Source organism: Sebastes umbrosus, chromosome 21, assembly GCF_015220745.1.
Source record: "Sebastes umbrosus isolate fSebUmb1 chromosome 21, fSebUmb1.pri, whole genome shotgun sequence".
NCBI lineage: Eukaryota > Metazoa > Chordata > Actinopteri > Perciformes > Sebastidae > Sebastes > Sebastes umbrosus.
In genome coordinates, this window is record NC_051289.1 from 7,059,459 (window position 1) to 7,075,991 (window position 16,533).

The following is a 16,533-nucleotide window of genomic DNA, read 5'->3' on the forward strand; positions in this document are numbered from 1 at the left end:
TAATTTAATTTAACTTAATATATTTTTGTTTTTAGTTTTAATAGGATGTTTTTAAAGTTAAAATACAATAACTGATTTATATGACATAATTGACTAATATTGTGACTTTATTTTTTGGGTGGTAATATTTAATTTTGATTTAATCTAATTTAATATATTTTTGCATTTTTTAATTTAGTTTTAATGGGATGTTTTTAAAGTTAAAAAACAATATATTTTTTTAAAATATGACTAATTTATATGACAGAATTAACTAATATTGTGACTTTATTTTTTGGCTCGTAATATTTTACTTTAATTTAATTTAATTTAATATATTTTTGCATTTAGTCTTAATTTAATGTTTTTAAAGTTAAAATACAATAAAAATGTAACTTTATATTTGTTGAGTCTGATACTCCTTCCGGTTGAGGGTGGATGTATTTCCGGGTCACAGTGCAGATTTGTCAAATAGCCCGTGCATGGCTCATGGTTGTCAGGAGAGCATCGATTCAGCAGTCAGGAGATCCAGGGTGGACATTTTATTACCAGACTGTAACACAAGTTAAACACTCATCTTAAGCAGCAACTCCATCTTTATTTAAACAGCTGTCCTCTCTCTCTCTAAACCAGATTACATCTCCACATCTATCGTTTCACTCGTCGCTTTTAGCTTCACTAGTTTAACTCGTCGCTCCTTTTTTGAAAATGGCGGATCTACCACCAGAGAAGAGCCTGGACGACTTCTTCGCCAAGCGGGATAAAAAGAAGAAGAAAGAGAAAGGAAAGGGCAAGGAGTCCTCCGCCGCCGCTGCTTCTTCTTCTGGACCCACGTCTGCTATGATCAAAAAAACCAAGAGAGAGAAAGAGAAATCAACAAAAAACGACAATCAAGACGCTCAGATCGAGAAGGTAAAACCGAACTTTTTTGCTGCCCTTTTTTTTGTCTTTTTTTTCCAGAGCACCGGTGTCGTGTCAAAATCTGCATCCCTCGTCACAATCTGCTTCCTGCTTCAATGTAGCCTGCTTGCTTACACCCTTACACCCTTTTCCACCTGTTTATTCATCAAAATCATGCACTTATTATATATATATTTGACTAAGAAGGGAGAAAACGCCGGTTGCTAGGTAGCATATGGTTTCCACCCTAGCAACACATTCACGTTTAGCACGACACAACCGTTATTTTTACAACCTCTACGTCCGTTTTGTGTCAAAGTATTAGTTAGATTAGGCCCTCTTATTAGCTAATACACTGTTAAAGGCCTAGTGTGTGCGTGTGACTGTGTGGAGGAAGCTGTCATCTCCTCCTCTTTGTATCGTGGCTGTCCACCAACTAGGCCCAGCCGCCATTTGTCACAGGTTCTTACAGGGTTGACAGCCTTTTAGCTTCCATATGACATGATTATAATGGTTTTATTAAGCTATTATAAGGTTTGATAACTTGTCACGTTGATCCAAACTGTTATGGCCCTGTGTAACTAGAAGAAGAAGAAGAGCTTCACTATATTAAGCACAAGTTGTACAGCCTTGACAGCCTTTTAGCTTCCATATGACATGATTATAATAGTGTAATTAAGCTATTATAAGGTGAAATAACTTGTCATGCTGTCAACATGGCCTGTGTAACCATGTCTTGGGATGACCTGGCTAGAAGAAGAAGAAGAGCTTCACTATATTAAGCACAAGTTGTACAGATGTGACATGATTATGATGGTGTAATTAAGGTTAGATAACTTGTCATTCTGTCACCCAAACTGTTATGGCAAACTGTGTAACCATGTCTTGGGATGACCTGGCTAGAAGAAGAAGATCTTCACTATAAAAAGCACAAGTTTCTACAGCCTTTTTGGCTTTCATTTGACATGATTATAATAGTGTAATTAAGCTATTATAAGGTTTGATAACTTGTCACGTTGATCCAAACTGTTATGGCCCTGTGTAACTGGAAGAAGAAGAAGAGCTTCACTATATTAAGCACAAATTGTACAGGGTTGACAGCCTTTTAGCTTCCATATGACATGATTATAATGCTGTAACAAAGCTAAGTTATCTATTATAAGGTGAAATAACTTGTCACTCTGTCACTCTGGCCTGTGTAACCATGTCTTGGGATGACCTGGCTAGAAGAAGAAGAAGAGCTTCACTATATTAAGCACAAATTGTACAGGGTTGACAGCCTTTTAGCTTCCATATGACATGATTATGATGCTGTAACAAAGCTAAGTTATCTATTATAAGGTGAAATAACTTGTCACTCTGTCACTCTGGCCTGTGTAACCATGTCTTGGGATGACCTGGCTAGAAGAAGAAGAAGAGCTTCACTATATTAAGCACAAGTTGTACAGATGTGACATGATTATAATGGTGTAATTAAGCTATTATAAGGTTTGATAACTTGTCACGTTGATCCAAACTGTTATGGCCCTGTGTAACTGGAAGAAGAAGAAGAGCTTTACTATATTAAGCACAAATTGTACAGTGTTGACAGCCTTTTAGCTTCCATATGACATGATTATAATGCTGTAACAAAGTTTAAGTTATCAATTATAAGGTGAAATAACTTGTCACTCTGGCCTGTATAACCATGTCTTGGGATGACCTGGCTAGAAGAAGAAGAGCTTCACTATATTAAGCACAAGTTGTACTGAAATGACATGATTATGATGGTGTAATTAAGCTAAGTTATCTATTATAAGGTTATATAATTTGTCATTCTGTCACCCAAACTGTTATGGCAAACTGTGTAACCATGTATTGGGATGACCTGGCTAGAAGAAGAAGAAGATCTTCACTATAAAAAGCACAAGTTTCTACAGCCTTGACAGCCTTTTTGGCTTTCATTTGACATGATTATAATATTGTAATTAAGGTATTATAAGGTGAAATAACTTGTCACGTTAATCCAAACTGTTATGGCCCTACATAACTGGAAGAAGAAGAAGAGCTTCACTATATTAAGCACAAATTGTACAGGGTTGACAGCCTTTTTAGCTTTCATATGACATGATTATAATGCTGTAACAAAGCTAAGTTATCCATTATAAGGTGAAATAACTTGTCACTCTGTCACCCTGGCCTGTGTAACCATGTCTTGGGATGACCTGGCTAGAAGAAGAAGAGCTTCACTATATTAAGCACAAGTTGTACAGATGTGACATGATTATGATGGTGTAATTAAGCTAAGTTATCTATTATAAGGTTATATAATTTGTCATTCTGTCACCCAAACTGTTATGGCAAACTGTGTAACCATGTCTTGGGATGACCTGGCTAGAAAAAGAAGATCTTCACTATATAAAGCACACGTTTCTACAGCCTTGACAGCCTTTTTGGCTTTCATTTGACATGATTATAACAGTTTAATTAAGCTATTATAAGGTGAAATAACTTGTCACGTTGATCCAAACTGTTATGGCCCTGTGTAACTAGAAGAAGAAGAAGAAGAAGAGCTTCACTATATTAAGCACAAATTGTACAGGGTTGACAGCCTTTTTAGCTTTCAAAATGACATGATTATGATGGTGTAACAAAGCTAAGTTATCTATTATAAGGATAGGTAACTTGTCATACTGTATAACCATGTCTTGGGATGACCTGGCTAGAAGAAGAAGAGCTTCACTATATTAAGCACACGTTGTACAGAAATGACATGATTATGATGGTGTAACAAAGCTAAGTTATCTATTATAAGGTGAAATAACTTGTCACCCTGGCCTGTATAACCATGTCTTGGGATGACCTGGCTAGAAGAAGAGCATCAATATATAAAGCACAAGTTTCTACAGGGTTGACAGCCTTTTAGCTTCCAAAATGACATAATAAGATAACTTAGCTTTGTTACACCATCATAATCATGTCATTTTGAAAGCTAAAAAGGCTGTCAACCCTGTAGAAACTTGTGCTTAATATAGTGAAGCTCTTCTTCTTCTTCTTCTAGCCAGGCCATCCCAAGACATGGTTACACAGGGCCATAACAGTTTATTTAATAACAAGTTATTTCACCTTATAATAAGATAACTTAGCTTTGTTAAACCATCATAATCATAAGGTGAAATAACTTGTCATGCCGTCACCCAAACTGTTATGGCCTGTTTAACCATTTCCGGTTTTTAGCTTTGAAAATGACATGATTATGATGGTGTCACAAAAGCTAAGTTATCTATAACTTGTCACCCAAACTGTTATGTTATCACCTGCATAACCATTTTTTTGGGATGACCTGGCTAGAAGAAGAAGAGCTTCACTATATTAAGCACAAGTTGTACGGAAATGACATGATTATGATGGTGTAACAAAGCTTAAGTTATCTATTATAAGGTTTAACCATTTCTCGGCTAGAAGAAGAAGAGGAGCTTCACTATATTAAGGACAAGTTGTACAGGGTTGACAGCCTTTTTAGCTTTCATATTACATGATTATGATGGTGTAACAAAGCTAAGTTATCTATTACAAGGTTAGATAACTTGTCACCCTGGCCTGTATAACCATTTCTTGGGATGACCTGGCTAGAAGAAGAGCTTCACTATATTAAGCACAAGTTATTGTCACGCTGTCACCCAAACTGTTGTGGCCTGTGGATCATATCAAAGTGGATCATATCAGTCCAGTTCTGAGGTCTCTACACTGGCTCCCTGTCTCTCAGAGAATTGATTTCAAAATACTGCTGCTGGTTTACAGAGCACTGAATGGTTTAGGGCCAAAATACATTTCTGATCTTCTGCTATGTTCTGAACCATCCAGACCTCTCAGGTCATCTGGATCAGGTTTGCTTAGTGTCCCCAGAGTCACAACTAAACATGCAGAAGCAGCGTTCAGTTTTTATGCACCAAATATCTGGAACAAGCTCCCAGAAACCTGCAGGACCAACTCCAACTCTGAGTTCTTTTAAATCAAAGCTTAAAACGTTCCTGTTTGCTGCCGCCTTTAATTAAACCAGATAATGATCTTATACTGCACTAGAGCTTTTACTCTTGTGTGTTATATTCTATTTTAGCTTTTATCCTAGCTTTTATTTTTAGCTTGTTTTTATTTTCTAATCTTTAATGTTTTTCTAACTGTTTTAATTATGTGTTAATGTTCTTTTGCACTTTGTCGCAATGTTCTTGAATGTTTATGTAAAGCACTTTGAATTGCCCTGTTGCTTAAATGTGCTCTACAAATAAAGCTGCCTTGCCTTGCCTGTGTAACCACGTCTTGGGATGACCTGGCTAGAAGAAGATCACTATATTAAGCATTACAAATAATATATCCTACTGTGGTGCTCTGAGATTTAATGCATCCTTCTGCCCAGGAGGACGAGGAATGGAAAGAGTTTGAACAGAAAGAAGTTGACTACAGCGGGCTCCGTCTCCAAGCTTTGCAGATAAGGTGAGAGTGAAATGTATGTACTGTATGTGGTTGTCATGACTCCTTGTTCACCTGAGGAGTTGTCTTTTGCATCTCAGCCTTGGTACCATTAGGTGGGAGGGGAGGGGTGTAGTAAGGACCGTGGCCACAATGACTTGTCCTCCATCTTCCACACTTACATTTGCAAAGGGGAACATATAATGAGAAAAACAACAACAAGCCATTCAGATTTAGCTCCCTTTCTTATGTCACATGCAGGCTCATTAGAATATACCGCTCCCCCCATCTGAGTATGTCCACCCACGGCTTGAGAACTACCTTCGCAAAGGTGCACCATATGTTTCTCGCAAGCCAATCAGAGCAGACATTTCAGGAGGGGGTCTTAAAGAGACAGGCGCTAAGACAGAGCATGAGGGTGAATACAGGTATATTCAGACAGTATGAGAAAAATAATTTAACATTAGAGCATGTAAAAATGTTCTAGTAGAAACCCAAAATATAAGTATGATCCTGGAAATGAGCACATGTTTCCTTTAAAACTCCCCTTCCCTTAGTAAGGGGCAAATTCAGGGTGTAACTAGAGACCATCTTGTGATGGGATTACACCAGCCGCAACGCCAAATCGGACCATGGGCTTAAAGGGTCAGGTCAATGGCCCCTTCCTCACTCTCTACCCCCCCTTACTTCTGGTGGTGCCCTTGCTCGGACCACACCCGTCTTTGAACTTGGCCTTGATGTTAATCTCAGCACACCTGTTAAATTTCGTGATGCACAGTGGCCAAAAAAAAGCACAGGGCTCAACCTCATGCATCTATGGTCTGTGGTCTATTGGACATCGATTTTGACAATTAATCAATATATCAAAAAATTGTTAGTGATTATTTTTCTGTCGACTAAACAAAGAGGAGAAGAAAAAAAATCCTAGATAGCTCATCGTGGGTTCACCTCAGTTTAACTGACTTCTTGCTGTCTGCAGTGACGAGAAAGAGGAGGAAGAGTACGAGAAGGAGGAGGTTGGTGAGGACGGAGAGATCATTCAGTACAGCGGAGACAGAGTGTCCGGTCCCTGGAACAAGTCTGGTGCTGCTCCGCCTCCTGCTGCCGCACCCGTGGGTGAGTACACAGACTTCAACACTCATTTGTTTTAAAGGGTCAGGAGTTAACACGGTCATGGGATGAACATACCACCATGGTTTTAATTTATTTTAATTTTACCGCCTGAAGCAGTTGTAACCTTCTAATTATTAATGTGTTTCGAGAAAATTTTAAATAATTTGCCCCCCGAAAAATCAGTTTTCGTCTTTCTAACTGGTGGGATTTTTTTTATAATTACAGAGGAAGAAGAGGAGCCAGAGTCGAAGCCTTCTGGTGTATACCGCCCTCCAGGGGCTCGGCTGGGCACCGCCAGACGAACTCCCACCCAGGGGCCTCCTGAGATCTTCAGTGACACACAGTTCCCCTCTCTACTGTCCACCGCCAAGCATGTGGAGACACGCAAGTAAGTAGAGTTCACTGACAACAGTTTGTTTAAAGGAACAATGTGTAACATTTCAGGGGATCTATTAGCCGAAATTAAATATAGTATTCATAACTATGTTTTCATTAGTGTATAATCACCTGAAACTAAGAATCGTTGTGTTTTTGTTAGCTTAGAATGAGCCCTTCATATCTACATAGGGAGCAGGTCCTCTTCGCGGAGTCCTCTCATAGACCGTATATAAGAAAGGGACGTGGTCGACCTGACGCCACTCATTGGTTTGTGGTCTGCTGTTTTGAAGCCTCACGATCGGTATATTGTCCGTCGCTATCTTGGTTTTTGGCTTTCGCCATGTCCTTTTTTTTCCAACAAGATGTGACGAGAGGCTGGAGCTAAGTACAACCGAACGCTGAATAAGACATTTTAGGTGACCAAAAAGGTCACAATTAAATTTCATGACCTGAAAACAGATCAGCTCCCAGACCGGACAACACCGTGATATCAACCTGTCAATCACAAGGTAGCCACGCCCTAAAGCATACCCTGCTTTATGGTCTATTTGACTCTAAATGGGACCATAACATACTAAATGAACATCATGCTGTATTGAAAAAGACTTGAAACTAGCGAACGTGAGCTGCAGAGTGCCAAACCGTGGTACTGCCATCCATCTGACTTCCATTGCTCCTAAATTAGTGTTATTATGGTAAGGATGGCCTCTGAGCGAGGCGAACAGCATTACCACAGTTTTGCACTCAGCGTCACGGGTTTCCGTAGTTTAGAAAAGAAGGAGTTAGCCAAGGGGTACTCAGTTGGTTGCAATCTGCAACCACACCACTAGATGCCGCCAAATCTTACGCACTGTCCCTTTAACATGGGAGGTTGATGTGTCGTTGCAGTTTGACTGAAACGATACGTGTCTGTGTTTCAGGGACAGAGAAATGGAGAAGACCTTTGAGGTGGTGAAACACAGGAACCGCGGTAGAGAGGAGACCGGCGGTGGCGCCTCTATGCAGCACTTGCAGCTCGACAACCAGTACGCCATCCTGGGGGATAAGTAGAGCCGCTCCCCTCCGTCCCCCGGCCCCTTCAGCACGGTCCTGCCCAGCCCCCCCCCCCCTCGAAGGAAGCTGAACTCCAGCTGTGTTGACTGCAGTCCTGACAGAGCTCACATTGCCACTCACACACACAGCCTCATATACATACGCACTCATACACGGCAATACCATCGCACCACATACAGTGACACTCCCTTTAAATACATAGTAACACACTTTCCATACACTTGTTGGCAAAACTGAAGGACTGCATCTGAAGGGGCTGTTGAAAGAGGGAATAATTGGAAAGGAATTGGCAAAATACACCCAAACGTACAACACTGCAGCAGCAACAACAGACGACATGTTTTGTCCTTTGTGGATTGTACTCGGAGCAGCAGTTGTGTGGCGCAACTTTTTCTCTGGACTTCAACTTGCTTCGATAAAGCCACAGAGGATAACTTTAGGCGAGATGATTTTACAAACTTCTGTGAAAATATCTATTTTTTTGCAAGATCGTTATAACCCAATCGCACATGGTATTTTGGGGTGTGTTTTTGAGTTGCGGTGGGGGCTTCGGGAGTGGGGATACTACCTCAGCAGCAAAGCTGGTGGTGACGATGTGGACTGAGCTTTTTTTTTTTTTTTTTTGCTGTGGTGGTGAACGGGGCAAACACCGGCCCACCCCCCCTCCCCCCACATACAAGCCGGCCATCAGGCTCTTTAATTTAGAAACTTGAAGCTTTTTTCCCTTCATGATGATGATGACACTCTGCAAAGATCTATGGACAAGAAGCGATAGGTTGTGGTCCTCCATTTAGAATTTCTATATAAAGTGGCCTTACTGATAGAGAGAAACTGCTTTGTCATCTGAAGAGAACTTTGCTTGTTGTCTCACGGGCTGCTGCCTGCCTCTGGATCTCAAAACCCAATATACAAAACAAAACAAAAAAATCCTTCTGTTGAAGAATGTAGTGCTGTTGTAGTTTGCCGATGATTACAACTACTAACTGTCTTTCATATCCACCGTTTGATTTTGCTGCCCCTTACTTCACCTTGGTCTTTTTAGACGTCCGCAAAAAAAGAGAAATTAAAAGTTTCTAATCCGAAACCATTCTTTTGGTTACAAATGCTTTACTATGGTTTGAAACCAGATGGTCACAGATGTTACAGTCGGCAAGAAAAATGACGGCAAACCACTTTAAAAGCATATTTGTCGAGGTTGTTTGGCCGTACTGTGTTCACAACTTTTAGAATTTGCTATAAAGTGGTACATTCATCCCCAGTTTTAAGACTTTTTTTTAATCAAGGCTTTTCCTCATTAGTAAATTGCTGAGTCAGCCCTCGTTGCAGTTGTGTAGAACAAGTAGCTTGTGCATAACTTAATTTCCGGAGAGTTACAGCGACTACTCGCCTGTAAAAACAAACTGTCACCAAACCAACAGAGTACCGTCCACTTACAAAACAGTGGTACGCCCAGTTAAAATCAAATGGGTTTTTGCTACAAGCATAGTTATGTTTAAGAAAGGTGAAGAACTGGATTTATGTTCTATGTTTCTGTCCTTTCCATAAAAGATGTCGGGGAGCGTCGATCCCGGCTGGAACACTTTGGGTGGACGTAGATAATATTTGTGATGAAAAGAGAAGAGCCTAACACAAAAAAATAAAGTGATCCTTGTGATTGAAGTCTTGTCTGAATCTTTAAACGTTGAAAATGGGGATTCACTGTGTCTTTTTCCAGAAAAGGTGTTGTTGTCCATTTGTAAACTGAAGACTCGTGTTAACCTGCTATCCTTCCCATAATCACTTAATTGGTGTCTCATTTTGACAAATCGTGGAAAATTTATCAAAAGTTCCAGGTCTTTTTTGGAAAAAGTAAGACGTTTCAAATGACCTTATACCAAGCATATTAACAAATAAAAGAAACTTTTCTCACTCAACAGACTTGAGATGTTTATTTGAAGGAGGCAGAAACACCAACAGAATACTTAGATAGTCATTTCTGTCTCTGAGTCAAAACGTGTGTTCAGCCCCTCTGCTGTCCGTTATTCATTATTGCTTCCACTGAAACGACAAGATGACAAACATTTAGATTTATATAGTTTAAAATCAGAATATTGTGCTGAATATTTTCATACCTGGTCACTTTTGCGGCAGTTGGTTGAGGTTCGAAATCAGAGTCACTTTCAAGGTAGTGCCAGTTCTTGGGCTGAAGAAAAAGAAAACATTTCAGGAACTTGCAGTAATACTGTACAGTAATTCTTCCAAAATATATGACTATTGTCACTATAAATGTCCACTTTAGTGCTTTTAGCTTCTCAACAAGACAGCTGGTCTAAATTATTGCTAGTTAGTCTTATTTGTTGCCTCGGCTATCTTGCTACATCAAGGCTAACACTATTAGATGTTTCGGCCACATACTTTTCCCTATAAGCAAACTTAAGCCGTTATTTCCTCCATTATTCAGAAGCGGATTTAATATTCAAAGGTATTTTTGTGTCTGTCTGGAATGATAACACCTTTTCTCAATGTTTGAAACCAGTATTTCAACAGATTTGGGCCCTCCCTGACCCGCCATCAGCGTCTGGAAATGTTGATTTTGCCCCAGGCAGACAGTAGACATCAGTGGTTCACAAACACAGCTTGAAAATACATCCAGCTGTTGGATAACAGGTAGGAAATTACCATTTTGATTTTCCCATCTAAGGTTTGCTCAGGGAATGCTATGTGACAGATCACGCAATAAAATTCAAGCTAGACTGTTAGCTAAACTAGGATATGTTTTTTACGTTATTTCCACCCTTTTCTAAGAATTTATTAATTTCAGTGTGGTATGAAAATGAATTAGGAGACACTTGAGACTTTAGTACTTAACAAAATAAAGTGTTTTACAAAAAGAAAATGGGAAAGTGGAGATAAAAAAAACAGGAATATCTAAAAAAAACAAGCATATCTAAGTGAACAAGGTATAAAAAGGAAAACAAATGGGTTTGAAGATGCTTTTTAATGACGACCTGTGATGGATTACATTACTCAAGCAAGGATCAAGAGTCTGTTAATCTGTATGGAGTTGCCAGTTTATTAAGTCCACCTAGCAACAGTAAAACTAATGTAGTTCAAGATATCAGCCCTGAAATAGACTTTCATGAAGGTTATAAAGGTTAAGATATTTACTTTATGGTCATTTTTGAGGCTTTAGTTTGGTGCTGTTTATGGTCCCAAAAGTCTTTATGTTTTGCTGCAGTGATGCCAGCTGCTTATACTTTTTCACCAGTTATGATACACTATATCAGAATTATGCTATTTTAATTGGTTGGTCATTCAGTATGTGCTGTGTAACTACTACTAGTTGGCCTCCACTAAATAAAGAAGTCCCATCAGTGATCTCTTGGACCAGGCTTCGTCTTGAAAATCAATATAACCACTTTCTCCTACCGTCTGGTTTTTCACCTACCTTTGTAGGTTTAGGTGCAAGCGGCACCGTGCCTCCTTCAGGCCACTGAAATTGAAATATATGGTACTTGAATTAAAAAAATATGCAACAACCCTAAACCAAAGAAACAACATTGTGTGTTTGCGTAATATCGTTTGCCTTTTTTGTTTATTCTAGTTCTGCAAGGTCATTGACATACGATTTCAAATAAAGCAGCAAAATAATCAATAAAGCTGTTTCAAAGAGACAGCAGCAGGATAATTAATGTTCCAGTTTATTCACTGATTCTTGGGAAAAAATCAAAAAATGTACATCTAAGTTCTTCATTTAAGTCAAAGTTGTTATGTTTAAATCTAAAGTCAGGCTCTGCAATATATTTTCAACACAGTTAGTTAAGCAATAGTCCCACAATTTGAATATACAGCACACTAACATCTGTAAGACTAAGGTAGACTACCTTTTAGCTCTAGGTAACACAAATCAAGATGCTGAAATTCAAGTTATTGCAACGTAAGAAGCAAAGTGCAGTACTTTATTTAGCAGGTTAGGGACAGAGTAATACATTGAAAAATAACACATAAAAGCTACAGCACAATAGCAGTGTTAATTAGTTTTAATCAAATAATCCCATTTCCGTAAATCTGGGGAATCTTAACACACTGTCTTACCGAAGCAGCGAGAATGAATCCCACCAAACACAGCAGTGCAATTCCTCTCATCTTGATCACAGATATGCCTCCTGTCTGCTCATACACCTGCTTTATAGTGTCCATGCCAGTAGGTGGAGTCTATTACACAATCTGTATTGCATAAAAGTGTTCTAGTTTAATATCAAAGTCCAACTAGGTATTTGTTTGCTGCTGAGACAATTTGGGGAAAATAGGTATTTGTAATGTAGGTAGCTGTAACTAACGGTTATTTTCACTATTGATTAATCTTAATTAGTCAATAGTTATTAGTTAAAATTATTTTTTTCAATTAATTGATTAAAGGCAAGGTGGGTGATCTTGAGACAACACTAGATTTTTTTAAGATGATCCAACTGAAAAACCCAGCCCGGTGTTTCCAACTCTTTTCTAATGAAAGTAGCAGCAGTAGCTCCAAAAGTCCTGAAATCTAGAGAGAAAGTCGCCAAGTTGGCAACAGTGACAGTCCGTCGCTTCAAGCCTCCCTCCAAAGCCACTCCCCCAAATTATCATAATGAACATAAACAACGAACATGGCTATTGTTAGCACTCACAGCTGTCAGCAGCTGGTGAAAGAAACTGGTGATGTGTAATGAGTGCATAGCAGAGTGCAGACAGGTAGCCCGTCCAATCACTACATTCGGGCCGAATGAAATGAGTGATGATGGACGGGTTTATTACAGTCCTGCCACAGACACAGACACCTGATTGTTTTCTTTTTTTTTGTCAGAGAATTTGATTTATTGATTGCTTTCCTCTCATCTTGATCACAAATATGCCTCCTATCTGCTCATACGCCTGCTTTATAGTGTCCATGCCAGTAGGTGGAGTCTATTACACAATCTGTATTGCATCAAAGTGTTCTAGTTTAATATCAAAGTCCAACTAGGTATTTGTTATCGGGTGGGACAATTTGGGGAAAATAGATCCAACTGAAAAACCCAGCCCGGTGTGGCCAACTCTTTTCTAATGAAAGTAGCAGCAGTAGCTCCAAAAGTCCCGAAATCTAGAGAGAAAGTCGCAAGTCATTTACTGTATACAGTGTTGTCCATTTGTAAACTTCAGACTTGTGTATAACCTGCTATCCCTCCCATAATCACTTAAAGCTGCAGTGGGTAGAAATGGAGCAAATATGATTAAAAATGTTATTTTTATAAAACGGTCACTATATCCTGACAGTAGTGCATGAGACAGGTAATGTGAAAGAAATCATGTAACTCTGTGTCCTCCGGTGCTCCTAACGGCATCTGCAAGATTTCACAGTCCGGAGGAAAACAACCAATCAGAGTTGATCTGGAGTCTGCTGTCCAGCTGCCGTCTATGAGAGCCAGCTGTCAATCACTCGCGAACTCTGACCAAAATGTCAAACTAGGCAGCGCTGATCAAATATGAATCAATATTCTGTTACTGTAATGCCTATTTCTTGCCTCAAATTTTGTCAGTGACATCTTGTAGTGTACTGTTTAGCTGTAAAATCAGAAAGTTTGTGACCCGGCAGCCATGTTGAGATCAGTTGAGGAAATACCAAGCACCGCCCACCAGCCAGAGCATAGCCAATAGGAACTCTCTCTCCCTTAAATGACCTGTGATTGGCCAAAGTCTCCCGTCACATGCTAGATTTTTTAAAGCCTGTAAACAGAGCCATGAGGAGGTGCATAAGTCTAGTTTTCTCTCAGAGCACTTGAATTACAATATGCTGAAAGGTTATTATGGAATTTTTGCCCAATGATGCCAGAAATATTCTGCCTACAGCACGTTTAATTGATGTCTCATTTTGACAAATCGTTGAAAAATAATCAAACGTTCCAGCTCTTTTTGGAAAAAGTGGACATTTCACATGACATTATACCAAAAAAAAAAACTTTTCTCACATAACAGACTTGAAATGTTTATTTGAAGGAGGCAGAAACACCAACAGAATACTTAGATAGTCATTTCTGTCACTGATTTAAAACGTGTGTTCAGCCCCTCTGCTGTCCATTATTCATTATTGCTTCCCCTGAAACGACAATATGACAAACATTTAGACTTATACAGTTTCAAATCAGAATATTGTGTTGAATATTTTCATACCTGGTCACTTTTGCGGCAGTTGCTGTAGGTCCGAAACCAGCGCCATTAAGAGGGTGCCAGGTATTTTGAGGGTTAGGCTGAAAGAAAAAGAAAACATTTCAGGAACTTGCAGTAATACTGTACAGTAATTCTTCCAAAATATATGACTATTCTCTATGACAACACTGTGTTTCTGAGTGACAAACAAAAAAAGGCCTTGCTTGCCAACTTGGGAAATGTCGCTGTAAATGTCCACTGTAGTGTTTTTAGCTTCTCAACAAGATAAAGGGTCTAAATTATTGCTAGTTAGTCTTATTTGTTGCCTCGGCTACATTGCTACATCAAGGCTAACACTTTTAGATGTTTATAACCAATAGAATCACTCTCTCCCACCGTCTGGTTTTTCACCTACCATTGACCCAGCTGCAAGCGGCACCGTGCCTCCTTCAGGCCACTGAAATTGAAATATATGGTACTTGAATTAAAAAAATATGCAACAACCCTAAACCAAAGAAACAACATTGGGTGTTTGCGTAATATCGTTTGCCTTTTTTGTTTATTCTGCAAGGTCATTGACATACGATTTCAAATAAGGCAACAAAATAATCAATAAAGCTGTTTCAAAGAGACAGCAGCAGGATAATTAATGCTCCAGTTTATTCACTGATTCTTTGGAAAAAAAAAAAAATGTACATCTAAGTTCATCATTTAAGTCAAAGTTGTTATGTTTAAATCTAAAGTCAGGCTCTGCAATCTATTTTCAACACAGTTAGTTAAGCAATAGTCCCACAATTTGAATATACAGCACACTAACATCTGTAAGACTAAGGTAGACTACCTTTTAGCTCTAGGTAACACAAATCAAGATGCTGAAATTCAAGTTATTGCAACGTAAGAAGCAAAGTGCAGTACTTTATTTAGCAGGTTATGGACAGAGTAATACATTGAAGAATAACACATAAAAGCTACAGCACAATAGCAGTGTTAATTAGTTTTAATCAAATAATCCCATCTCCGTAAATCTGGGGAATCTTAACACACTGTCTTACCGAAGCAGCGAGAATGAATCCCACCAAACACAGCAGTGTAATTCCTCTCATCTTGATCACAGATATGCCTCCTGTCTGCTCATACACCTGCTTTATAGTGTCCATGCCAGTAGGTGGAGTCTATAACACATTCTGTATTGCATAAAAGTGTTCTAGTTTAATATCAAAGTCCAACTAGGTATTTGTTTGCTGCTGGGACAATTTGGGGAAAATAGGTATTTGTAATGTAAGTAGCTGTAACTAACGATTATTTTCATTAGTGATTAATCTTAATTTGTCAATAGTTATTAGTTAAAATGTTTGTTTTTTTTCAATTAATTGATTAAAGGCAAGGTGGGTGATCTTGAGAAACTAGCAAGACTACACTAGATTTTTTTTAAAATGATCCAACTGAAAAACCCAGCCCGGTGTTTCCAACTCTTTTCTAATGAAAGTAGCAGCAGTAGCTCCAAAAGTCCCGAAATCTAGAGAGAAAGTCGCAAGTCATTTACTGTATACAGTGTTGTCTATTTGTAAACTTCAGACTTGTGTATAACCTGCTATCCCTCCCATAATCACTTAAAGCTGCAGTGGGTAGAAATGGAGCAAATATGATTAAAAATGTTATTTTTATAAAACGGTCACTATATCCTGACAGTAGTGCATGAGACAGGTAATGTGAAAGAAATCATGTAACTCTGTGTCCTCCGATGCTCCTAACGGCATCTGCAAGATTTCACAGACCGGAGGAAAACAACCAATCAGAGCTGATCTGGAGTCTGCCGTCTCTGAGCAGCTGTCAATCACTCGTGAACTCTGACCAAACGGTCAAACTAGGCAGCGCTGATCAAATATGAATCAATATTCTGTTACTGTAATGCCTATTTCTTGCCTCAAATTTTATAGTCTAGTCAGAAGTCTAGTTTTCTCTCAGAGCACTTCAATTACAATATGCTGAAAGGTTATTATGGAATTTTTGCCCAATGATGTCAGAAATATTCTGCTTACGGCACGTTTAATTGATGTCTCATTTTGACAAATTGTGGAAAAATGATCAAACGTTTCAGCTCTTTTTGGAAAAAGTGGACATTTCAAATGACATTATACCAAAAAAAAAGAAACTTTTCTCACATAACAGACTTGAAATGTTTATTTGAAGGAGGCAGAAACACCAACAGAATACTTAGATGGTCATTTCTGTCTCTGAGTCAAAACGTGTGTTCAGCCTCTCTGCTGTCCATTATTCATTATTGCTTCCCCTGAAACGACAAAATGACAAACATTTAGACTTATACAGTTTAAAATCATAATATTGTGGTGAGTGCTGAATAGTTTCTTACCTGGATCACTTTTCTGGGAGTTGGTTCAGTTGAGAAACCAGCGCCATTATTAAGAAGGTGCCAGATAAGGGGGCGAGCTATAGTGGTCTGAAGAAAAAGAAGAAAATTCATGAACTTACATTAATACTGTACGGTAATTCTTCCAAAATATA

The 16,533-nt window shown here is 38.8% G+C and overlaps 1 protein-coding gene and 1 long non-coding RNA gene across 4 annotated transcripts; both read left to right on the forward strand.

The window, feature by feature from the left end:
- Positions 1–431: 431 nt before the first annotated feature.
- On the forward strand, positions 432–9,528 carry cdv3 (carnitine deficiency-associated gene expressed in ventricle 3). 3 transcript variants are annotated; one of them, XM_037756819.1, is made up of 5 exons: positions 432–891; positions 5,273–5,349; positions 6,305–6,441; positions 6,664–6,826; positions 7,737–9,528. In XM_037756819.1, exons 1-5 carry the CDS (start codon positions 688–690, stop codon positions 7,864–7,866), a joined length of 711 nt encoding a protein of 236 aa, XP_037612747.1. In that variant the 5' UTR covers positions 432–687; the 3' UTR covers positions 7,867–9,528. The 3 variants fall into 3 exon arrangements, with proteins under 3 accessions (XP_037612747.1, XP_037612748.1, XP_037612749.1); XM_037756820.1 differs by having other exon boundaries at positions 5,276–5,349; XM_037756821.1 differs by having other exon boundaries at positions 5,282–5,349.
- LOC119480508 lies at positions 908–4,519 on the forward strand. Its single transcript, XR_005204944.1, has 3 exons — positions 908–2,533; positions 3,028–4,030; positions 4,138–4,519. It is a non-coding gene; the product is annotated as an uncharacterized LOC119480508 (long non-coding RNA).
- Positions 9,529–16,533: the final 7,005 nt, after the last annotated feature.